Source organism: Psittacula echo (assembly GCF_963264785.1).
Source record: "Psittacula echo genome assembly, chromosome: 6".
In the NCBI taxonomy this organism is placed as follows: domain Eukaryota; kingdom Metazoa; phylum Chordata; class Aves; order Psittaciformes; family Psittacidae; genus Psittacula; species Psittacula echo.
The window spans coordinates 21,357,054-21,383,455 of record NC_137743.1 but is presented as its reverse complement, the minus strand read 5'-3'; the positions used below and the strand labels follow the sequence as shown (position 1 = coordinate 21,383,455).

The 26,402-nt window shown below is 42.8% G+C and overlaps 1 protein-coding gene across 1 annotated transcript; it reads right to left on the bottom strand.

Moving 5' to 3' along the window:
- Positions 1 to 1,341: 1,341 nt before the first annotated feature.
- LOC308222942 (cytochrome P450 2H1-like) lies at positions 1,342 to 6,612 on the bottom strand (the record flags this gene model as incomplete). Its single annotated transcript, XM_080621485.1, has 9 exons — positions 1,342 to 1,523; positions 1,962 to 2,103; positions 2,354 to 2,541; positions 2,827 to 2,968; positions 3,407 to 3,583; positions 3,980 to 4,140; positions 5,061 to 5,210; positions 5,778 to 5,940; positions 6,433 to 6,612. 9 exons carry the CDS (start codon positions 6,610 to 6,612, stop codon positions 1,342 to 1,344), a joined length of 1,485 nt encoding a protein of 494 aa, XP_080477611.1.
- Positions 6,613 to 26,402: the final 19,790 nt, after the last annotated feature.

Genomic DNA, 26,402 nt, shown 5'->3' with positions numbered 1-26,402 from the left:
AGGGACTGCAGTGACAGGACAAGGGGTAACAGATGCGAACTTAAACAGGAGAAGTTTAGATTGGATATAAGGAAGAAATTCTTTACTGAGAGGGTGGTGAGGCACTGGAATGGGTTGCCCAGGGAAGTTGTGAGTGCTCCATCCTTGGTGGTGTTCAAGGCCAGGTTGGATGAGGCCTTGGGTGGCATGGTTTAGTGTGAGGTGTCCCTGCCCATGGCAGGGGGGTTGGAACTAGATGATCTTCAGGTCCTTTCCAACCCTAACTATTCTATGATTCTATGATCTTGCTGGTGCTGGTATTGTCCAAGTCTCTAAATAGATAGATTTTAATATAATATTGCTGCCCTCTAGTGCTTTGGAAAAGAATTTACCCACAATTACTAGTTGTAAACAGACCCTGGGTAAGGGAAGCATGCCTTTTCCAGGAATGAACAGAAAGCAACAAAATTATCAGCAAGATCTATAAAGGCAAATGCTAAAGACAGATCTGAGTGTATAATTCATGAAGGGTATAATTCAGGAGGGTAGAAATTCATAAAGCCATCAATTATTTCAAATCAACAACATCAGTTTAGAGTAACCTTAGAATCTTGCCCACTTGTGTTTCCAGTATCAGCAGGCTATCAACAAATAGGACTACTGCCTCTACCATTACTGTATCCTTCTTCTGGGATCATAGAAAAACAACATTCCAGCACTCTACATCTTTATTTTGCAATATAAATTGTAATTTCACAAACCTTCCTTAAAATCACACAAGAGAGGACCCATCTGCCCAGTCATTGTTAAACTCCATCTCCACCACAGGAGATAATATGGACTGGAGCAAGAATACAGGGGATGATCATCTCCTAACAGAAAAATTTCCACTGGTTTACGCTTTGCAGTACAAACAGGTCACGAACAAACTGAAAATATGGGAGAGAAAGATACCTGAAGCAGGGTCTGTGGAAACCATGGAGTACAAGTGTCTGGTCTTGCTGTGCTGAGAGGATCAAGTGATAGGGACAGCAGCAGCAGTGCTCTCAGACCACTAGTCCACTCACCCTGACTTGTCAGAATGTCAGAAACCTCACCTAGGAGAGGTAGGTGCAGAGGAGAGCCTGTCTCCTGTTGCACAGGAAGCTGTCTCCTTCCCTGTGTAGATGCCTACTCTGTCACTTGTTTAGACCTGGCTGCGGTTATTGCAAAAATCCCCATACAATTTTCTTGTCTGAGATTGCTCCTCTCTATAAAGTATGTAGCAATTATCTGAGTGTTTCTGTCTCAACAGATTGAGAAATGACTGTCATTCAACCAGAGCTTTCATGAGTGTGGTATGTGACAACAGTCTTCACTTGGTTAGCGTGGAACAAAAGAGACCTCATAAGGTCGGGGCATATTTGCCAGAATGGTCATTATTGGGGTAATGTCAATGTCCTTGAGATCCACAACAGGTTTCAAAGTAAAGTTCTGCAGGATGGATGTTAGAAATATGAACAGCTCCATCCGGGCCAGACCTTCTCCTGCACAGATGCGTTTTCCTGCAAGTGGAAAATAACAAAAAGATGAGGGGAGAGTGGGGTATTTTTAACCATTGCTCCATGAAAGTTCAGGCATCTCAGAATGGACATGCAGCATTTGGGGTAAACAAATTCAGCTAGGAGCTAATTGTCAATGTAAGTGCTCAGTGGGCAAAGGCAGTTTGAAGGCTTCAGTTTCTCATTTCCTGCTTGAGGAGAGAGTTGTGTGCATGAGTCCTACTTTGTACATCTCTTCTTGTAGAATGCATTGGAGGAATTTCTGTGATTGCTAAAAAGGGAAGTCAACTGAAATTCTAGTACAGGGATCAGAGCTGCCCAGAAGTGACTCTAGTGGATCATCAGAAATCACTGTGTAGGCCATGGTGACAGAGCCACTAAAATCTACAAAGTGGTCCTAGGAGAAGGTGATCTAGGATATGAAACAGAAAGATATCTTACCTGCAGAGAATGGCATGAAGAAGTCACTCTTCTTAAATGTACCATTTGCATTCAGGAAATGTCCAGGGTCAAATTTGTCTGGATTTGGAAATTCTTTGTTATCATGTAAGACGGGAGTCAGCAGAGGAAATAACATTGTGTCCTGAATTAGCAAAGAGAGGAGAAGAAAGTTACACTGGAGACATGCTAAAGCAAAGAAGCATTGAGAATTTCCCAGAGCTAAGTACAAGGGTAGTCAAAAAGTACCAGCTTATAATGAGCTTTTAATGAATAAATACCTTAAAGTTGGTTTTTTTGTGGACTTTAATGATGAGTCTGATTAGAGTATTTAATATTTATTCCAAATAAATGAAAATTTTGCTTATATTTGCATAAAGAAACCTCTCTCAGACCTTTGGAATAAAATAGTTTCTGAACTTGGTGTCTTTGATCACGGTATGTGGGAGATTAAGTGGAAGGAAATCAATGAATCTCTGGATTTCATGGATCACAGCATCTGTGTAGGGCATCTGGCTCCGATCTGCCATGCAGGGGCTTCGGTCTCGGCTGACCACATGGTCAATCTCCTTCTGAACTTTCTCTGTTAGGAAATAAGTAAGTGATGAATGGTCAAGTCCCACATCTGTTTGCCTAAACCTCTTCCCATATTTACAGCAAAACTTGCTTTTAGCACACCATCAATATAAGAATGTACTTAGTGGTAGTATCTCTTTTCTGTGAATAGAACTTAGAGTAATACACATGTCTACACTGCAAATGAAGGGTTCCTGAGTCAGAGAGCCATTGCCACATGTGGTAGTGACAGGAATTGTCCAAAGCGATCCCACGACCTGCTAAAGTTTTTGTTTATTTCCTTTTCTATTACCTTGTATCTCTGGGTATTTCTGGAGAATCAGAAGTGCATGTCTCAGGGTGATGCTAGTGGTCCCTGTTCCTGCAAGGAACAAGTCGAATGTGGTTCTGGTCAGGGACTCAACGGTGAACTCTGAGTGACCATTCCCTTTCTCCTGGAGGAAGATTTGGGAGAATGTTTTCAGAATGAGAAATGTAAGCAGTTTGTTTAAAAAGGAACGTCTTGTACCCATAATGTGTGTTTTTAAACACATCTCATGTCCTTTCACAAATATAACCCTCACTTTCCAGAACACCAGCATTGATGGTACTTTTACAAAATATCAGTATGAAACTTTTTTAATATCGAAGGAACATTGATTTCCATCAACGAGGTTGGTCTTTAGCTTTCCTATCTTTGGCTAGAGCTGGTAATTCTGTGTTGAAACGTCCTAGATAAGAGAGTGGAGAGGATAGAATGAAGTTGATGTGCCAAGAAAAGCAAGTTTCCCTTTGTATTTGCAAAAGCCCAGTGCCCTGCCACAACTGGCAAGAAGGTGGGATTCAAGTGGTGGTTTTCTTATAAGCCAATAAATCTCTAGCTCTCACATTACCTGGTCGATTTTGTTAAGAAAAGCATCGATGAAATCTCGAGGACAACTAGGATCCCAGGTTTTCTGGTGTTGTGCTATGATTTCTAAAATAAATTTATCAACTTCATCAATATTTTGTATCATTTTTTGATGAGGCCCAGGTAAGAACTCCATGAGAGTTGGGAATAAATTATATAGCTGTAAAAATAAAACGATGGAAAAGTACGTTCTGATTAATATGCATAGAATAAAATGTTCACTAACTGTTAACTATGAAAAAATCCACTTTTATGGAAGATATATTATTCAACTTGGTTTTAATGCCTTTTACTTTATGGTTTCACTGTAATGAATGATAGATTTCAGTTGAGCAACTTCTGCAATTATATCCTTCTTCGGACATGCAATGGCAGTTTCATAAGGTAAGAAGAAACAAGAATTGGTTATTTAACTGCCTTTTTGGCTTTCAGAAAATTTATCCAAAGTTAGGAAAATCCACTCCAGTTAAAAATCAATTTGAGTTATTTTTAAGTATGCATCCATTAATAAAATATTTTAATTATTAACAAGTTTATTCAATATAACTGCACACACCTGTGTTTGTATAGCACTCTGGAGATCATTGTTTTCATCTAGCAAATAAATTAAAGCTAAAAATTTCTTGTCCTCATAGTCAAACCGATCCCCAAAGACAATGGAGCAGATGATGTTGGAGACAGCATGCATCAGGAATCTGCCAGGGTTGAAGGGTTTCTCTGCAACAACAAAAGAAAGAGATATCTTGCTTTCAGCATTTCAGGCATCCTCCTCTCCTCTGACACTACGAGGAGCTTTGCATCCTCTTGAGACCCAGAGTTTTGCAGTCCTTGGAAAGGACGGTGAAGGGCTTACTCAATTTTTCCTTCTCTACTTGAAGTGAACTAATATCCCTGTACGAGTCGTTTAAGTATCTCTTTTGACCTGTTCTCAGAAGAACATTGGTCTGGGCGGCTTTGCTTCTTTTCAGATGACACAAGTCTGTCGTGTGTCATCTGAACTTACAGTTTATTAGAAATGGCCTAAGATTCCCACCAAAACCTGGTGAAACTAGAAGGACTTTGCCTGAGCCATGTCTTTTGTCAGTGCACCCTGTTTATGAACTCTATTAGTGTAACCTCAATTGTATAGCCCTCTTCTAGGGATTCGAATGATCAAAGTCTAATTTTGATAGCACAGCTATCCAGATGGAGTGGATCCAGACCCAAATATGTGTAAATGAGATCACTGATCACCCATTTCTTCAAGATCCACCTGGAGATTCAGGAAACAAGGCAAAGAAGTGCATGAGGACTGGTTACGTGGCAGCCCCCAGCCTTGTCTCCACAGCTGAATTCCACCAAACTCCTGGCTTTGGGGCCAAGCCGTTCCCTTTGCCACTTTCAGTCTTGTTCCTCAAACAGAACAGGTTAAAGGATGCCCTCTAACACCAGTCTCCTATATTAACCCCTCCATACTCTCACAGTTTCTTTGATTGACCCACTCCCAGCACTGGTAACATTGGCTGTTGGAGCAGGGAGCAGAAACTGCAGCCATATGCCCACTTCTTGGGTCATAGATTTGATGAAGCAGTACTACACCCTCCATGTCTTGCTGCAGATATGCAGGCTGTCTCAGTAAGCACAAAGCCCATTCCTACCATGTGTGTTCCTGATCCTCTCCACCAGAAAATGAGCTTCCTCCTGGATTCGCTCCTCAATACTCCTCTTCCCCATCCCAAAATCCCTCAAGGTGCTGATTCCAAATCGTCGGAGCTGCTTCCAGGCCTCCCCATTGCTGGTCACAATACCTGATGAAGGCAAAAGAGACCTCCATGAGGAAACAGATATTACAGGAGGCTGTAAATAAGAAAGTATCACTGGTACTGAATATTTCTTGGCCACAGGCACGGAAAATCAGCAGAAAAGGTACTCAGAACAGCCCTAGTGAATAAATGCAAGGGCTAATCTTGAATGTGGCCCTGATTGGCACAGCCTGCATTATCTCATCTTTGTTGTCTCTGGACTTCCTTTCTGTTGGTTGCTAAGTTGTGTGTATATTGCCAATATTTTCAGAAATGGGAGAATGAACCTAAGTTCATAGAGGCACATTTGATGAGCAAAATTTTAGCCAGAATATGAAGCATGCTGAAAATGAAAGGCACTCAGTGAAGCCAGCCTGGGACCTTAGAGAGTTCTGCAGGGGACCACTATACTCAAGGGTCCAAGTAATGAGTTGGGCTTTTAGTCTTTTATTGCTAGAAGTGGTAAACGAAATCCACCCTTCCCTTCTCCACAGCCCCCTCAGCTGTTCCTCTTCAGTGTTGCTGAAGCACTGAAAGCCTTAGCTTTGTGTGGAAACATGACTGGGGACATACCTGAGCCTTTGAAGAGTCTTTCAATGAGTGGCAGGTTGCCTCTTCCGCTGAAGTCATCTGCCTGATCAATCAGAGCTTCTTTCACAACATCATAGCCATACAGCACCACAATCTTTTGTGGTCCTAAATGTATTGTGAAGACAGGACCATACTTCTCACTAAGCTGTAGGAAAGAGCAACACAAAGAACAGCATACCACAGTTGTCCCTAAAATCTCCTGGGCCCCAGACCTCTGGAAATTGGATGAGTAAATCAGTGGAGAGTTACTGCAGCCTTGTCCTGATTAAGGGAAGTTGGGCCCAGCAGGAATGTAGTGAATATAGCAAGAACATCAGTGCCTTGGTTGCAAATCCACTGCCAATTGCAGTACTGCCATGAAGTCAGCACAGGACTCATCAGTAGCATGATGATTGCAAATATATAGCCTTAGACTTGCACTACATAGACTTAGATACTATATTATTGGAACACATAGATTTCAGAGGCATGCATTTCTGGGAAAGCTTTTGTTTCTGTTTGAGTGTGATATTTGGTCAATGTAAATTAAGCTTCTGAACTAAACCGAGACAGTCTAGATTTGACTTTGTTTTATAAGCAATGAAGACAACGTAAGAAAGAAGGAGACAGCGTAAGAAAGAAGGAGACAATCACTTACCTTTCTCAAGCTTTCAGGCACGTTCTTTAGGTTCAGCTGGAATATGTTTCCAGCAAGAGGGAGCGCGATGGGACCGGGAGGCTGCTTCCCATTTTGTGATATGTTTCTCCATGTGGCAACGAGAAGAAGGCATGAGATGCAGATCAGCAAGAAAATAGTGGTCATTCCCAGGAGCTCCATGGTTGGCTGAGAAAGAGAATTCAAGCGTCAGAAGAGCCTGATGTCGGACCTGTAAATCCATCCTCATTTATATGCTGTGAATCCAAAGCACATGGATGAAATCAGTCAATAGTGCCTTCCTATTCCTTCTGAGATATGAGATTACCTATTAATCAGCTCAAGATAAGAAAGAACAAACTAGGGATGGACTCTTTGTTTACATAATGATTTTTTTTACCTCTCCACCTCTGGGTAATCATTCATGCAGGACTACAGAAGTCATGTGCCGATGCTTTTCAACAAAGTCAAAATGACTAGCTGCTATGTATGCGCTTAAACTCTGTTGGCCCTCATGCCTGGATTGATGTATGCCAGCCCCTCTAGTATCTGAGCACAGTGGAGGCAGGTGTCGCCATTGAAAAAGGGCGTCATTCCAAGTTCTTCCTAGGCGTTCTCAGTCCCAACAACAAGGCATAGCATTAGGCTATATAGGCTGTATATTACCTTTTTCTGACTTTATGTAGAGAGATACTGATCCTCTCTTGGAGCACATTTGAACATCGGAGTTATGGCAAGATGACTGGACGAAATCAGAGGAGTTTCTACATCATTGTACAGGGGGATGTGAAAGGTAGTGTGTGTTCATCAGGCACTCGGGCTTGATGCTGACCAGGCCTCGGTGGATGATGTCTTCTTAAAACTAAGTAAGTATGGGAAGGAGTCTGAGTAACAGGTAAGCCTTTCCTAAACTAGACACATAATTACTAAATAGTATAACTCAGGTTTGAGGAAAACTGTAGTGAAGTAAACCAGTGAAGTAGTTATGAAGTCAGGACATAGAATTCAGTAGGTGCAAAGTTATACTTATTTTCTGACACTGCTTAAGTGTCAAGAGTATGAACTACTCTTTGGCTAGTAGGGTTAATGAATGTTATTAAAGTTCACTTCTGTGAGTCTTGCAATAGTCCTAAAACAATGTTAATACAGACCAAGTGAAGCCCCAGTAGAGAAACAGATAAACAAGGGAGGAGGACATGGAGTGTGTAGAATGGAAGCTGATAACAACTGCATCTTAAGGAAGAGAATAGGAACATTACTGAAATGAAAAAATTACATTAGTTTTATCACTTTTATTACTTTCATCATTACTTGAAGAATTAGTTTCATCACTGTGTAATGAGAAAAAGATATGAAATTGCTCTTAAACTCACTTTGGGGATCAGAGCCAAGTGATATTATTTTCATGTTTATCTCTGATTAACAAAGGACACGTATTTCCTGTCTATGAAACTGGTGTTCAAATACAGTGGATAATGCTGTCAAGAAAAAGGGCATGGGCCAGGGACCATTTCAGCTCTTCTGAGCCAGCAAAACAGGCTCTGCCACCTGCTAACACTCAGCCCATCCCACTACATCTTTTATGATACATAAACAAAATTATACTCACCCCTTTAGTGGTATGATATTGGAAGCAAGTCTTAAACTCATAAAAAGATATATATATATATGAAAAGGAATATATTCTTATACATCATATCAATCTATCTATCCATCTATATCTTTTTTCTCTCCCAGATAATGAAAGGCATTTTCTTTCCTGCACCATCTCATTGGCTTAGAACTTACATCCAAAATGGTTCAATCAGTTGTTGAGTGCTCATGTGTGCACTTTCATGCGTACAAAAATAGCCAGTTATACTGTGAACACCAGACTTCGTTTGCTACTGAGCTGTCAACATGGGACTTAAAGGATGGGCAGATTTTATCTTTATCCCAGTTAGCTGAGGACTAACAGATTCTACAGCAGCAAGGAAAGAAACATTTCCCACCTACATTTAGATATTAAATTAGCTAGGTGTACAAATCAGCTAGTCTCCCCTGTTAGCACAGAAACAGTGATACTTCCAGTGATACTAAAAAGGGGGCCTCAGGAGACTTGTACAAATTTATGTGTCTAATTGCTATGGATCCGCTTTGAGGCAGATGACACAGATTCACTGCGCATCTCTCCTGGTCCTGATGATGTTCTTTATCAGCAACAAATTCCACAATTCCTGGCACAATGGGCACTGCTCTGAACACTGCACACATGGTAATTGGAAACGAGAAGTGGACAGATGAGGGAAATCGAGATGAGCCTTCTAGGGTGTGTCTGAAGGAATGCTCCTATCACAGAGAACAGTCAGTTTTGTTGTCATCAAGGGAAAAAAAAAAGTTATTTTAATTTCCTTTTCCTTTGCTTTTAGTGGGAAGGAACCTTGCGTTACTCTATTGGCAGCCCTGAAACTGCCGTGAAGCCTAATGCACCGGAAAAGCAGGATGTTGCTCGCAGCATCACTCCCACATCCGGACACAGCTTTTTTATTGTTCATTTAATTACTCACATAATCGCTGAAGGGTTTAAAGCTGGTGTTGGGATAAAGGCAGAACTCCCTAGAGGGATCTATGAGTTTCACTGGTTAGAGATTTAACTTGCAAAGGTCTTGGGTCACCTCTGATGGCAGAAACATAGGAATTATTTGAGTATGAAAGGCTATTTGAGAATGAAAGGATCATTTGAGTATGAAAGGCTCATTTGAGTATAAAAGACCCATCCTGATATAGTTCACATTCACAACAAGCACTTGAAAGACTCTGCTTGCTTCTCATTGAGGTATAAAAGCAGATGCTGGGGCCTCTGCTCTTGTTATGAAATGGCATCCCTCTCCTGGTCCACCTGCTAGCTGGAGCTTAGATTGACAGGGTGGGATGCCACTGCATGAACTGATCTTTCAAAATCCATGCCTTCCTCTGAATGTCTTCTGGAGGCTGTTGTTTCACTGGGCCTGCCTAGAAGCTTCTTTGGGCCAGCTCCTGGGGTCCCATCCTGTGTTTTTATGTAGCACTTAACCTGGGACCTGCACTTGCTCTTTAATTCTCCTGCTTCTGTTCTCCTCCAGATTGGGTCTGTGTGAAAAAAGACACCTTCTTATCCTCAACAGCTCCAGCGCAATCCAAAACATAGACTAATACCAGCTGCTATGAAGAAAATTAACTCTATCAAAGGCAAAACCAGCACAGCAGGTTAGCAGAGTAACCTGTGGAAATCGTCTTGCCTGTTGTGCTGCAAATAACAACCTCTCAGCTACTAAACTCATACTACTTTCAAAGAGGACTTCCCTTTGGGCCTTATGAAAAGTCACAGTATCGACCTCTGCCTTACTTCTGGCAGCAATTTGACAAAGGATCTGCTGTGATCAGCAGGAATTAAGGTTCAGTGCTAAGTTCAGCATTCAAGAACTTATGTAACAACACCCATATTTGTAATATGTTACCCAGCTAGTACTAGAGATAAGATGCAAACCACATCATTAGTTTTCAGATCACAGAAATGACATTTGACCAGCTAGCTCAAAAAGCTTGATTAAATATTAACGCATGAACTTACAGGACCCATAACATAATCCGGTTGAAAAAGATGAAATCACTGAAGTTCTTTAGTCATTTGCAATACGTGGCAAATCGCTTGTTTAGTCTCCAGAAGTTCAAGGAAGTTAACCTGACAGGAACTTTACTTTTATAATGTATTATATTATTATAATTACTTAAAATAGTTACTTATGCTAAGGATGAATCCTGCTTTAGATGACCCTGCTTGAGCAGGGGATTTGGACTAGATCATTTCTCCTGCCAACCACAGGCTGCTTGGCCTGTCCTTCCCTCCCGGATGGCCCTCTTATACCAAAGCAAGCCATCCCTCACATCAAGGTCTGGCATGGCATGTATCCCCACCACTCAGCGCCTGCTGGGTTGCATCCAGCAGCAGAGCTAAAGGTTCTTCTTGGTGGCAAATGCAGAGGCCAACCCAGTCTTGCCCTTGACTATGGTAGGAGGCCATTGGCATTTGGCCAACCTCAGTCCTTGCACCTTGTTGTCAATGCAGAGTTTCACCTGCCTCATCCAGTAACAAGTCGCTACTATGGCACAGCACACACAGATTTACATTAGCAGCACAACTACTACAGGGTGCAGCAGTGCGTTGAAGGTGGTGGTAGCAGTGGGAGACCAGCCAAAGAAAATTTCCCACAAGTGGGGTTCTCCCACCCTCTTAATTTGTTCCATCACCTGCTTTATAACATTACCATTGTATTAGAATCTTTCTAGCTTCTGCCTTAGAATTTTCTAGCAGCTGCTGTAAATTTGCATGCTTTAACATCTCTTTTACAAGTGACAAATCCATACAATACAAGGTGTAGTTTCTTATTAGCAACTGGCTGGTAAATACAGGTGGTTTATACACAAAATCACAGCCTCTAATATAGCTACATTGCAAGCACACATATTCAAGTCGTTAGTTTTCAGTTGCCCTCAAGTGAGGTTTTGCAAATCATTCCTCTTTCTCTTCCTCTGTCTCATTCCGCTCGGAGTCCTCAAGGTCAGCTCCTGCAGCTGAGGCATCAGGTTCTTCAACTTGTCTGTCCAGCTCATGGTATGGCTTGACAAACTTTGCAGGCGGACACCACAGACTTGTAGGTAGGAGGACACAAATATACCCCCCCCTCCCCCCCCACCCCCCAGGTTATCAGTTCCACTGGCCCTTCCCATTTCTGCAGGCCCAAAAGATCACAATACCACAGTCACCTTTAAGCCACAAGGATTTACACTTGTCCTGAGTTCAGCAGTAGCAGTCATTTTTTTCCTTCTTAGTAGCTGATGCAGTGCTGTGTTTTGGACTTTCAGCCTGGAAACAATGCTGATAACACCAATGTTTTTAGTTGTTGCTAAGTAATGTTTCTTCCAATCAAGGACTTTCTTAGTCTCATGCTCTGCCAAGGAGGAGGGGAAGCTGGGAGGAATCAGAGACAGGACACCTGACCCAAACTAACCAAAGAGCTATTCCATACCACGGCACATCATGCTCTGTACATAAACTGGGGGCAGCTACCCGGAAGGGCTAGATCACTGCTCGGGTCAGGCTGGGTATCGATCTGCGGGTGGTGAGCGGTTGTATTCTCTTCCCTTGTTATTTCCCTTGTCATTATTATTAATGGTGGTAGCAGTAGTGATTTGTGTTATACCTTAGCTACTGGGCTGTTCTTGTCTCAACCCGTGGGAGTTACATTCTTTTGATTCTCCTCCCCATCCCTCCGGGAGGAAGGGGGTGGTGAGTGAGCGAGCAGCTGCATGGTTCTGGGTTACCGGCTGGGCTTAAACCATGACAGTTCTTTTTGGAGTCCAAAGAGGGGCACGAAAGGTTGAGATAATGACAGATCTGACCAGAGTTTGTCTAACCTTATTTGTGATAAGCATTCATTGTTTCGGATCAGTAGTCACTCGTCACAACGCTGATTTATTGGCTGTCAAAGTTCTTGTTCTTGATCTTGGAGTTTCAGCATGTCATAACTTACAGCTGGCATTTGCTGTTTTAGTCTTTATTGGCTGAGGGCTTGGGCTAAGGTTCTTGTTTTGCTGTACTTTATGATAATGACTTGTAATACAATATACTAATTGATTATGAAACCGATCTGGCTTGCGTTCCCAGTGTGGTCATCACCTCTATACTTTGGGAGGCATATAATGGAAGTGTTTAGCAACTATACATCTTTTATTCCCTCCTCAGGTGGTCAACCTATGAAGGAGGTTATGCTCCCAGCCCCCCCACCAGACTGTTTACAGCATCATTTGAGAGTTCTGAAGGTTTTGAATGGCCTTTGGGTACCCTTGAGACTTGCCTGCTGATTGTGATGGGGATCACCATGTTGGCACACATACAGAGTGTGTTTTACCCACGACCATTTTGTCTGATCTTGAAAGTTAAGCAGAGTCATGTTTGGGCCTTGTCTAAGGTTAGATTATGATATAGGAGGACCAAGAGATTTTCCCCAAGGCTGGACAGTCATGAGTGTCACGGTGTGTGGGATAGTATGGGCTAGTGTCTAGGCCAGTGGGCCACGCCAGTGCTTTGGAACTTCACCACTGACCAAGTGAAAAATCAAAAAAAAACTAGTAAAACACTTAAACAAGGGGTGTTGTCATCCTGGTCATACCAGAGAGGGACAAATCATGGCAACATGCTGGGGCTTGGCCTATGCTTACAGAGCCCTGTTCAACACTATCCAGCACCTTCAAAGGGAAAAAAGATGTCTCTGGATCTGATGGCAAAACAACAGACAATGAAGCTACTCCAACTCCAAATACAGCAGCTACTCAGACTCTAACTACAACAGACAATGTATCTACTCCAACTCCAAGCACAGCAACTACACCAACCCCAGCGACAAGTACAGCAGCTACTCAGACCCTGACAGCAACAGACAGTGAAGCTGCTGGTGCTACTCAACCCCCAAGCACAGCGGCTGCACCAACCACCACAGCAGATACTGCAGCCACCCCAACCACAGTGATAGTCACTGCAACTAAACCAAAGGACCAATTTGTGCCAATATTGCTTGCCCCTGTATGCAAGGGAAAAGCAAACAAGAGGCACAAAAAGCAAACTCTAGAGTGAAGAAAGATGAAGATCCAATGCACTTACTACACGGGACAGCATCTGAACAAGCGTTATTATTATGCAGATCAGAGGAAGAGGCGACTTCTCTATCCTGGACCTCAACCGAGCTATGGAATATGTGAAAAGATTTTATCTGTCAACAGGGGTGCACATCATCACCTGGTTGCTCTGATGATGGGACAATGAGGCTCAGAATCATGAACTAGAAGGTGGGGAAAACAAGCAGCTGGGATCATTTGCTAGGGAAGGGGGAATTGACAATGCAATTGCAGAAGAGGAACAGTCCCTCAGCCTTTGGAGGTGGCTCTTGGCACCTGTGAAAGAAACGTTTCCGTAGAAGGATGATGTTATGAGTTGTTCAGCCAACTGGATCATGATAGAGAAAGCCATCCAGTCTCTGAGGGAATCAGCCATTGTTGAGATAATTTATTGCAGGCAGGATGCTGGAAATGCATTTGTAGAACCAGATGAAGTCAAATATACACAACTCATGTGGTGGAAATTTACACAGAGTGCACCAGCATCCTATGCCCACTCATTGGCAGCGATAACCTGGCAAGATGTAGCACCACCAAGTGGATGAAACGATTCGTCAGCTCTGAGAGTTCAAAGACAATCTCACCCCTTCCATCATTTCCTTGGTGGTGTTCAAGGCCAGGTTGGATGAGGCCTTGGGTGACATGGTTTAGTGTGGGGTGTCCCTGCCCATGGCAGGGGGGTTGGAACTAGATGATCTCAAGGTCCTTTCCAACCCTAACTATTCTATGATTCTGTGATTTCAGATGTGGAAAAACTGTCCCAGGAGTTCAAACAATTGAGAGACGATCTATCCGATCTGTCCAGCTCCCCACGTGTACCAACCCACGTCTCAGCTATTAACAAAAGGCGTCCTACTGCTCAAGAGAGAAGATGTAGGAGGTACACGCCACGGGCCACCCTATAGTTTTACCTGCAGGATCATGGAGAAGACATGAGAAAGTGGGATGGAAAACCTACCTCAACTCTGGAGGAAGAGGTGCATGAATTGAAGAGGAGAACAAAGCCAAGGATGATCATCACACGAAAGGTGCGGCTTCAGTCTCTGGTGAGCAGGTTCCCAGATGGAGTGGAGGAGCTGATTTTACTCCATCTCCTGTGAAAAAGAAGACTAACCCCTTTCTACAAGACACAGAAATTATAATAATAAAATAAATTTGCCATGGCAAATGAGGATCGAGCTGTTGACTGACAGTAAGGGCAAGACCTGATAATCTGCTTTGCTTGAGAAGAAGACAGGTTAAAGTGTTTCTTTAAAACAGAGTCATTCTGATGAAAAACAAGAAATGTGAAGCAGCTGCAGAAGTAAACTGCACAGTGTTAACAGTCAAGGAGTCAGCTATGTCATTTCCCACAGTTAAAAGGCCAGGCAGGTTAGAATGCGACCTAATATGACCAACAAAACCAGTATAATTAATGCAGCAGCCAATACAGGAGCCCTATGAGCTTCTGCTCCTACATTCCAACATGCCCCAACAAACTCTGCAATGTCTGTAAACTTTTTCCTCTGACTGGGGCTAACACAGCCCCGCAATCCCCACCTGCACCCTCATATGCTAGCTGAAACAAAAGTGCACGAGCAGCCCCGTGACCCTTTTTATAGCATTGTCCAATCGGTCTATAAAAGACACATAGGGCTCCTGAGACCCCTCGGCGAATATCCACAAGAGAAGTAGTCTCCCCAGCCTCCGTCCAGGCACTCGCCTCCAGGCCCAAATAGCCACACAGGCAGCCCACTCGAACACCAGAGGGTTTAGATCTGAGCTGTGAAGCCAAATAGAAACCACATCAATCACAATGACTGTCTTCAGCCACTATAAATTCCATTCTATGTACAATCACTCCTCAGGTTATTTCCCAGCTCGACCTTGCACCCATGCACACAAACACTCTCTGGCCTGCTCAAGACCCAGGTGCACTATCAGCAGTTCTTCTTCTTCTTCTTCTTTAATTATCTACATAGCAGGAACAGGATGGTGTGCAGGTTTTTATTATCTCCCCCTTTCCTACTCTCCCCTGGTCCTGAGCTGCTTCGTCCAAGCCCAGTCCTGGTAAATCCTCTAATTGGTTTAGCTTTTCAATCACTTGTTCAATGGGGTTTCCTTGTTCTGATAGTAGCATGGGTTTTTTCCTATCCACCCTGTCTAGCAATACAGTGTCTGCTCCTTCCTCCATGAGGCAAAGTAGCCAGTTCTGGGGTTTCTCCCCTGGCCTCTGCTTGTATTTGTCCAATAAACTCTTAATCTCCTCGGGACTATAATCTGCCAATCTGCCTGTTCTTACTTGTCTGCTTGCCCTGGTCATCATCTTACATTTAAACACAGGAGCTGTGAGGGCTCCTTCCTTTTTCACGTCTGCCTCGTCTCCGGTATTTGATTCTGACTCACTGGTCCCAAAAATATCTCCATTCCCTGTCTCTGGGTCCCAATTGTGATCAGACACAAGGGCACTGACCCGTGGCCTCACTGCCTTTGCAATCTTTTATTGTTCTGATTCTTGGCAGTGCAAACAGCGGATTTTTCTGCGAGGGCGGCACCTTTTTTTTTTTTCCCTAAGTCTCTCACCCTGCTCTGCAGCAGCTACAAATGCCTCCCTCTGCAACAGTGCTTCTGCCTTAACCCTCTCTAGCTCGGAACGTAAATCTGCTACTTGTTGCTCCAGCTCTGTGTTCTTATCTACCATGCCTTTGCAGGCAAGCAGCAAGCAGCCTATCATGCGTCAGGCATGACTCAGTCACTTCTTTGAGCGGGTATGGGGGGTTTCTGAAACTCACCCCAATACTTTAACACTCCCATGGGGTCCTTAGCTCCCCATGGTTAAGGTCCTACATTAGTGCAAGTCTATTATATTCCACAACGTGCTCCACGGTTCCTGCATCCACCCCTGCTGCCCTACAGGAGGAGCCAAGGCCCGAGGCTCTTTCCACATCTTTCTCCCGTTTGTTTCCATCCTCCTCAGTATCTGATGTTCTCCAGATGTCTCCATCCCGTGTTTCAGAATCTCAATCTGATTGGGTTACTGCTGCCTGAACCTGCGGTCCTGTATCCTCACCAGGCTTTGGGTGTCTCTGCCACCGACACACAGTCCTCACGGCATACAACGTTGCTAAATTCTCTAAGGTTTTTTTTTTCCTGCCACCCTGATGCTGCTTGAGTGGCGGCTAATAAATCTTGTTGTTGCACTACCCTCATCGCTTTTTCAGTTAGCGCTTCTTGTTTCAATCAATCTACCTGTTCCTCCAAGTCTTGGCTTTGTCCCCATGTTACTTTAAACACACTAAGCAGGGCTTCATCCCATGAGCTCAGTGTGTTGCAGGCACTCTTTGGGCTTTGTCTGCAGTATCTCCACAAAATGCCCCCAATACTTCAATAGATCGAGAGGGCATTTTTCACTCGATGGCTCTGACCCCACCTGAGTAAAAGTTTCCCACCTATCCCACAGAGTACTCCACGGCTCAGGGGTTCATCCTGGCCGTTCCTCTGGCGGAGTGCCACAAGCCGAACTGGAGGGTGGCTTCCTCTTGAACATGGTTACACAATCCTATCACTTGTTGGAAATGTGATGCTCCAGGGCAGCCTTGGTTGTCACAATCACGAGATGGTCGAGTTTGAGATCCTCAGGACAGTGAGAAGGGCACGCAGCATGCTCACTGCCCTGGACTTCAAGAGAGCAGACTTTGGCCTCTTCAGGAACCTGCTTAGTAAGTTTCCATGGGATATAACCCTAGAGGGCAGAGGGCCTCCAAGACCGTTGGTTGGTATTTAAGGATCACCTGCTACATGCTCAGGAGTGTTGCATCCCAACTAGAAGCGCGGCAGGAGCACCAGGTGAGACAAGGGGGGCTCAAAATCACAAAATGAAATATATAAACCTTTAGAATCAATTTTAAGTAATGTTAGGTTTGATGGCTTTGTAACAATACAAATTAAAAATTTCTGAGGTGCAGGATTCACAGAGAAAAAAAACAGATTGTAGCTAGAGAACATACTGAGAATTCTTGTACAAGATAAACCGTTGTAGTTGACATAGTTTTAGGCCCTTATGACCTTAGTACAAAATGAGTGTAAGAAAAACAAGATAGAAAAACAGGACGCAAGAATAAGGAGTATTTAGGAATGGCAGGTGTCCAGGATGGTCAGCAGTTAAACTAACTGATAAGTAGGACCGTTTTTTTTTATTTAGATTTTTTTTTTTATTTATTTAGATTGTTATATCTGTGGTGTTAACGAACCAATTAAGCTGCTATAAACATCTACTGTGCGTGCTTCAAAGGCTGCCAGAAGTCATGAAGATTGTTGGTAAAGTAAATGACCCTCAGAGACCACCACCACATTTTTGTAGGCATGTGGGAAACTTTCTGGAAAATGATGTAATCTATACGTAGCCTCATGAATATGTATGTATACCCAGTGGCTATATAAGGAGGGCTTATGTAGCAATACTAAGACACACGTTAGGAGGAGCTACCCCCCGTGTCTCCCGGCGCCGCAATAAAGAATACCTGCTTGTCAACTTGAAAACTTTGTTGGTGAGTTTGCTCCTGGAGTTTTCTCCAAATCACAGGAGACCTCAATGGATGGATAAGGAGCTGCTGAGGAAACTTAGAGGGAAAAAAGAGGCTTATAAAAGGTGGAAGCAAGGGCAGGTGGCCTGGGAATAATACAGGGATGTTGTCCAGGAAGTTAGGGACCAGGTTAGGAAAGTTAAGGTCCAGTTAGAATTAAATTTAGCAAGTGATGTGAAAGATAACAGGAAAGGATTCTATAGGTATGTAGCAAATAAAAGACAGACTTGGGACAATGTGGTCCCTCCCCGGAAGCTATCAGGAGAACTGGCTACCCTGGATTTGGAGAAGGCTGAGGTTCTTAATGACTTCTTTGCCTCACTCTTCACTGGCAAATGCCAGTCTTGGAAGGCGGATGCAGGGACTGTAAGAATGAAGACTCTAGGCCCACTGTAGGAGAGGATCTGGTTTGTAACCATCTTAAAAACTTAAACGTACACAATCCATGGGACTTGATGAAATCCATCCACGGGTCCTGAAGGAGCTCATGAATGAAGTTGCTAAGCCACTGGTCATCATATTTGAAAAATCATGGCAGTCAGGTGAAGTTCTGGACAACTGGAAAAAGGGAAATATAATCCCCATTTTCAAGAAGGCGAATTTGAATGACCCAGGGAACTACAGACCAGTCAGTCTCACCTCTGAGCCTGGCAAAATCTTGGAGCAGGGTTGAGGAGGAATTTCTAGGATGTCTTTTCTACTCATCACAGTGGAAATCAGCCAAGAAATGTTCTGCCAGCAAATGGTCAGCTGACGCATCATTCATGACCTGCATCCTACAAGGGACAAGAACTTGCATGAACTCACAAGCGGTACTGAATAATAGATGAACAGCCACTGCTTTCCCTGCAGGGCTCAATCAACAATAGCTTGGAAGGTAACATAAAATATGAACTTGTCAATGAACCAAAGCCAGAGTTCACTTGATTAAAGCAAACTATGTGTGTACTTCTGGCTGAAGTGAGTTTTTCCAAGCTAATCGTAGTATTTGTTTTTCATTTAATGTTTGATAGTGATTGGTTTAGAGCCCACAGGGACCATTATCTTCTGTGACAGCTGTCCAGATTCACAACTTAATTCTCTTGCCCCGTCCCGCAGCCAAAGCATGCAACAAGCTCTTCCAGTCCTTTCCCACTACTGGTTTCATGTGTGAGACCACTGAGTGAACAGGCCTCAGGTAAAGCCTCTTCTGCTGCAGCTCTCATCCCTGCTTCCCTTGGCCATGAAGGTGGCTCATCTCCTCCTCCCAGCCACCATCTTCTCCTGCACATATCCCCTCCTCTGGAAATTATGGTGCCTCATGCAGTCTCTCCCATAAACATGAAAAATGTCCCCTGTCCCTTGGCTTAAACTCATTTGGAATAGTGGAAGAGGTTTGAAATATATGACATTTCAACAAAAAACTGTAAAAAAAAATTTAAAAAAAAATTGTAAAATATTAAAATCTGTGTATGTACTTCTGCCTTCTTACTATGTAACTTTCAAATAGAGATATTAACTGAAGTAAATTGCACAGTAGTGCTTAAAGCAAAAGATGCACAGTAATCTGCATCTGGTACAGTACATAATACCCTAATGCATTCTGTTAGTATTCAATAGCTCTGATGATTACAGCCACTGAAAGCAAAGCAGTGTATGAGTAAGAACTAGCCAGACACATTGCACAGCTTATCTGATATTTTACAAGGACTTGGCAAGAATGTCATTTGTTTTATCATCAGTGCAAATGGGTTGGTTAAATGTTTCTTAATGAACTCAGTTAATCCAGGCATCAAGTGAAAGGATCCAACATCAGACTTTTCAAAAACCTTTCACTGAAAATGAAGAGTGAACTTTCATGACCTCTTTCAATGTACTTTCAATGTACCATGACCTCTCTGACTTTACCTTTTAATGCAAGGTACATTGACTCTTCAGACTAAAAGCTATTTAAGAAGGACTATTATTATTTGACCAAAGTGTACCTGAAGGGACCTATAGATCAAGTAAGGATGAAGGCCTGCCTAAACATATTTCAGGTTGCATTAGAGGGCATTTACCTTTAAGCAGAATACACCGATTTTTATTCTCCATCTGAGTCCACAGATCGAGATTTCACTTGATCTTTCTAGATAGAAGAGTTTGGGAAAAGCTGCCACAAGACTGTATTGGTAAAACTCTCAGGATTTATTACCATTACCAAGTGCAGACAGTGTCTATTTACTCTGCCTGTGTTTCTAGTTGATGCAACATTACCTGTGTCTAAGAACTCACTTATGGGCACACAACTGTGCCTAAATTAGACAATTCTATCTCATCATGGGGTTCGACTGTGCAGGCATCGCCTTAGATATTTTGAAGTAAAGCAATCTGTCAAAATCCTCACCGAACTCATGCACCTATATAACAGACTGTTGGCCCAGCTTGCACCCTGGACAGACTGATGGAGAAAGCCTGGACCGATGAAGATAATCTGGCAGAAAGTTGCACCAGTATTGTTGATCAATCCTTAACATCACATACTTGAAACTGCCTTTTTCCAAAGATGTCTCTCTCCCTCTCCAGGGACAAATAAACTTCAAATGAAATTAATCCCATGGTCAAACATGACAAGACTTATAATCTTAGCCATGTCTATTCCCTGTGATACTGCTTGTTTCTTTTTTCTCAATGGAAGGGGTTTTCTATGACGATCCGTGGTTCTCTTCATTCAGGGCAAAAGTTGTGGGCTGTTGACTTCTACTGAAAAGCCACATTGCTGTAGATATGGCAAAGTAAAAGTAGTATCAAACAAAAGTGGTACAATCCTCCTCAGCTTATCTGCAGTTACAAGCACGTCTAAAAGAGTTTGGAAGTATTTGCCTTCATAGACAGCTATAAGTGTAACAGGGATAATTTTCACAGGTTTCTGCATGACATGTATGTTGGTATCTCCATCAAGGAAATTCTTGTAACCATGGTAACAGCAGTAATCATCCTTCTCCAAGACTTCCACATTCTTCTCGTTAAAGAAAGCTGACATAATAAAGCTGTCAGCATCTATCTGCTCCTTGTTCTTTGGTGCAGGGGCATTTGGAATGTAGAGGTCATAGCAATACATTTAATGACAAATTCCTTCACCTACTCCAGGTGCATTTGGGCAATGTATAAACACTTTTTACTGTCTGAGTAAAATTCTATACTTTGAATTAAATGAAAAGATCATAGAACAGGCCAGAGTGCAAGACATCTTGAAAGATCATCTAATAAAACCTTTGTGGGAAAGAGAGCCTACCCGCTGCCTTCAATGGACATTCATCCAGAAGGCACTGATGTAATGCCAATCTGAGCAGGGACACTTCCAGCTAAAGCAGCCCTGAGCAGAGTTCAGGTTCTGCACACACTCCAATGTCAGAAGAAAACAGATAAGCATTTCAGGGTAAAGTGTGACTCAGTGAAGTCATTCTTGCATTTAGTTCTTGTTAAAAATCATACTTGATGCATTTGTAAATGTTGCAATCAAGGCTTCGAGACTTGAATAATCAATGTTTGATCTTAAAGTTCCCAGCTAATGATTTTGTAGAGAATGATCACTTCCAAAGCTATCCTTTTCCCCACCTCCTGTGGAGTATGATTTACCCCACACACCTTGGAAAATAGTGATTTCTTAGAGGGCTTGAGGGATGTTCCCAGCTCAGAGAACAATGCTCTGAGCCTGCAGACCAGCTGCAGGTTGCTGCCTAGATAGACTGGTTCTGGAGACCCTTACCACTTTTCTCCAAACTACTGACAGATTTTTGTCTCTCTGCTGGTATTCATTCTTCTCAGAACTTTTGACCATCTTACAGCCTTTTCAAGACATTTTGTGGTGCATTTTGTGAATATGAGCAGTGTATTGCATGCTTGTGCTCCACACCGGCTGTGGAGCAGCTATAAATATCTAGCTATTACAGAGTTTTGGATAATATCTTGTCAGAAACAGGTCTGGTCCTAAGCACCACATAGACCCCTGGCTTAAGAAGTCAGTCTTTAACTCCAGTCATCAGGCAACTGCTCTGACTTGGCAATGTAACAAGATCAGGCAGAGATCTTAGTCTGCCACAGGCAGATCAAGAACATTCTAGATGTCACATTAGTTTCTACAAGTGTGTGTGTTTGTTTAGCCAGATGTGAAAAATAGCAATGCTAGCAGAGAGCAGATACATGTATCGCTTCTGAGAATAAAGACTTCAAACCCAAACCGTGGTGGTTTCCTGTGTGCTGTCTCACTGAGCCCAGTGTTGGGTGAGAAATTATCAGTAAGGGTGAATATGCTGAAAGCGTCAAGAAGACCCCCAGGAGTTCCAGAGCATCTCTTACCGCATCAAATCCTACTTTTACTTTCCCCTAGACAACTCGATATCATTATTACCTGAGAACACAGGTAACATGAGGGGGCACTGACTGCTTGTGCTCATGGTTTTCTGCATGTTGTTTCCAATCAAGAAAGCAAAAGGGACAGAAGAAATCATAAGGTCTGCCATTTATGGGAAGGAACAGACACTTCAGGAGCAACACCTGCAAAACAGATCTAGCAGTAGGTAAGTCTAAGGAGGTGAATATACTATTAGCAGCAACTAATAACCCATTTGAAAGTAGGAGGTTTAAAAAAAAAGAAAAGCATACTGCACCAGAAAGTGCCTATCTAATTATAATGGGATCCCTGGCTGAACCTGTCAATGAGTCTTGCCTGGTGACATCCTCCCCCAGCACTTTTGTTCTTACAATTACCAAATGAACACAACAGCAGCTTGGATTTGGGGAGCTGAGCCAAAATATGTAGTTCATCCTGCAGGGTTCATGTCAGGAAAAAGCAGAAAAATAATGGCAAAACCAGAGACAAATTAATCTCTTCCAGAAAATCACTGGGGAGCTCAGAGGTTAGGATGGAGGTACATGTTTCACTGCCACTGGAAGAAATAAAGATGACATTACCTATCACATGGTACAAGGTCCTGGCAAGTGCCATCAGAATGCCTGCTCCTTCTCTTTCTTATGTCTTCAATATAGATCTTTCAGACAGAATAAAATATGATCCCAGGTTTCTCCCATTGTCAGTTCCTTTTCTTTCCTTCTTCCCTGTACAAAGCCGGATCCCTCTTATGTCAGTAGCTGCCTAGGAAAGTGGTGGCAAATGCTGGGGTGTCTGCTAACAAATCCACCAGAGGCTTAAAGCTTGGGATGTATTGCTCTCCTGCCTCAAGTAGAAATGATCCTGCCATGCAAAACCACAACTGCTGAGTATATCAAGGCAACAGCTGTGTCTAATATCACCAAATAGATGGCACAGCCCAGTTCTGTCATTCTTGCTCAATATCAGTAATAGATGTCCACTAACAGTGCTGCTGAAGAGCTCAACGTGCCAGGAGGTGGCCAGTAGGAACAATGAGAAAGCCTCACGCAAGCGGGACTTGAACACAAACTTGCGCACAGAGGGAGCTTCTTTGTGCCTTTCTACCTAATCATGTATTTAAACCAAGAAGTGATCTAATGCAAAGGCTGAAGTACTGAACTCAAGCCAGCATGCCATATCAAGTGGCATACTTTGCATGTTCGAGGTCTGCTTTCATGCAGACAAGGATGAATGAGGACTCCTTAAAACAAACAAGAAAAAAGAAAATTAAAACATTAGTGAAATGGTGTTGGTCCCAGCAGTCAGAACTGTGGTTGATCAAGATTACCAGCTCTGTTGGAAAAGAGGACCTGGTAAGAGAAACGAGAGCTCATCTTGCTGGTGCTGGTATTGTCCAGGTCTGGAAATAGATAGATTTTAATATAATATTGCTGCCCTCTAGTGCTTTGGAAAAGAATTTATCCACAACTACAAGCCCTAAATAGATGCTGGGTAAAGGAAGCATGCCTTTTCCAGGAATGAACAGAAAGCAGAGAAATAATTAGCAAGATCTATAGAGGCAAAGGCTAAAGATAGATCTGAGTGGGTATAAACTCATAAAGGGTATAATTCAGGAGGGTATAAATTCATAAAGCCATCAATTATTTCAAATCAGCTACATCAGTTAAGAGCACCCCTAGAATCTTGCCTGTTTGTGTTTCCAGTATCAACAGACTATCAACAAATAGATCTTCTGCCTTCCTTTTACTGCATCCTGAGGCAAAGGCTGGTAGTTGCTGAAGATAAGGTGGCAATGGCCAATCATTCACAACACCCAAAACTGCTTTTGACACTGAAACTGACAGATGGTACTGGAACACTCAACATATTATATAAGATTATCTTCTGACCTCAATGATAACTTCAGGTCAGTAGTCAGAAGATCTCTTATGGTCTCTCAAATACACTTCACATACCTCTGCATTGCATTGCTGCACCTCTCCTGTGGCTAAAGAAAGCTCATTAAAATAAACTACGTGTATAATAATCTCTATTCACATCTGCTTAAAAGCAAACCACATCAAACCAAACCCGAATGAACAAAAACTTCAAACACTCTGTTGCTTCTGGTTTTGCAAGTGATAGCACAGGCCTGTGAGAAGCAGCTGGAAATAATCACTTCAGCTCCCTTTCCCCCCTGCCCTTCCAAAGCAAGTTATTGCATGTCTGTTGAATTAAAAACAATTATTGTGTTAGAAATCACTTCACAAAAACGGTACATCTGCAATCTCTGGGGACATCAGACAGAAGCAGCAACACTTTCTTCAGTGTCCCCATGATGTCACTGTACAGGAGAATTAGCCTTCCCAGTGTTTATCAGGCAAACGCATAAATTCAGGATTTAATTCTTCAGCAGGTAAAGCTCTTCTCTCCTGCCACTGCTGAAGACAATCAGCATCTTATCCATTTTTTATCCATCTGTCTGGACATCTGCAACATCATCTTTTACTTTGCAAGAAACTCTAGCAATAGAGGAAGGAAATTCAGGTCTTGTAGTCAGATCACAGAATTGATACTTTGTCGGAGTTTTGTCTCTAGTTTTCTGAGTGGTTATGAACAGATCTCTATAGATTATGCTTGTCTGCCTGTGTGTATAGTTGTCATATATTCTGCAGTATCTTCTAGCACAGTAGACACCTTCTTTTGAGTAATTTCTCACAGTCATGGAGTAGCCTGGCTAACCTTTCATTAAGCATTCTGGTCAGCTCTCTAGCCTAACAAATGCAGGTTACAACTTTGCACCCACCTGTAGCTCCTGCTGTGTCTGCAATGGTTTACCACATGACTCCACACTTCCGGTCGTGTCACCTGTGTCCTCATGATATATTTATACTCCTGGATGCATGTAGCCTTTTGCATGTGAATTAAGACAAGGCAGTTAGCAGCCTGTCCCTTCCACTGTATGTTGGCTGCACTAGTGACAGCAGGACCTGTGTGAGTGCATGTGTCTCTGCACCTGGCAGGATCCTGGAGACAAGGATTCCATGATGCACACATCCTGCTTTCCCATGCCTTCTGCCGAGGGCACTGCTTGCGTCAGCTGCAACGTTCAAACTTGGTTCAAAACCTATCTATTTAGTGGAGATCATAGACTTCGGGAGGCAGCAGCAGCTGAATTTGAATGTCGAAGCTGGTACAATGAAGAGGTTGCTGATAAACCACAGAAACACACCAGTGTCCTCTAGTAAGGCTGGGTCATCTGCGTGCATTCTGGATCTCTCAAGCTTGCTGCTGGTTGCAAGCAAACAACCTGTTTTTTGATTTCACATGCCAGAGACCTAAATCTGCAGACATATAGTTGCAAGCAGCAAGAAACGGAGCCTATGGAATAATGACTAAAATGGCCATTGAATCATGGTTGATAGTGGTAATGGATAAAAGGATTAAAAAAAGTCTTACAACAAAAGGCTTCAGAAAATTAATCTATTCCATTTACCAAAATTAAAGGGAAGGATGTAGCAGGCAACTGGTCAGAGAAGGATCTTCAGCCACACAAGGCTACTGCAAGTAGTTTCCTGTTACAAGAAGCAAAAACTGAATGCACGCAGAACAGAATCACAGCACTGATCTTTCACAGCAAGAGGGATTCATCAGTGAGACAAGGGACCCAAGCACCAGGGTGAAACATGTATTTTGGTAAATCATGAGTGGCTGTTTTTGCAGAAGATGGTTTCCTAGATCAAACACCTGTGTATTGAACTTGAAGAAGGAAAGGCCCTAAAGGGAAATCCCAAGACCTGTGCTAGACTGAAATCAGTCTAAGCAGTCATAGTCATGTCTTGTGGTCATAAAACCCATGACTCAGTTAACCTGTAAACTTACCAGCTATGTCTGATTGTGCGGTATTTATTCCTGCTTACAGTACAAATAAAGCAAACTAAGCACTTTGTGCTACTATCTCAGTGTGCACAATTACTCCCTAGATATCATGTAGCTACTACTGCAGCAGGAAAGACCAGTTCCTGATTAAAACTTGGGGTCTATTCCATGTTCTGCCCTATATGCAACAGAGCAAATAATTCTGAGTGGCCAAGCCTGACCACGTTGTCTGCCCTCTAGAAAGCTAAAATTAGCATGCTGCAGGTAAACAAATGTCTTACAATCTTTCTGTGAAGGGGGCAACTCAAATAAGAGCTGATCTGCTGGATTTGATTTCTTGTTCCATTTCCCCACCTGTAAAATGGGGATTGACTGCAAAAAAATTTGGTAGCTTAGTTCATTTGGGATGACTGTGAAGTATGTGTAATTTGCCTCCAGGGCAGTGAGAATCATGGTATTATTGCAAGGGGTTGATAAATAAAATGTCCTAAAAGGAGTTTACGGAGACAAAC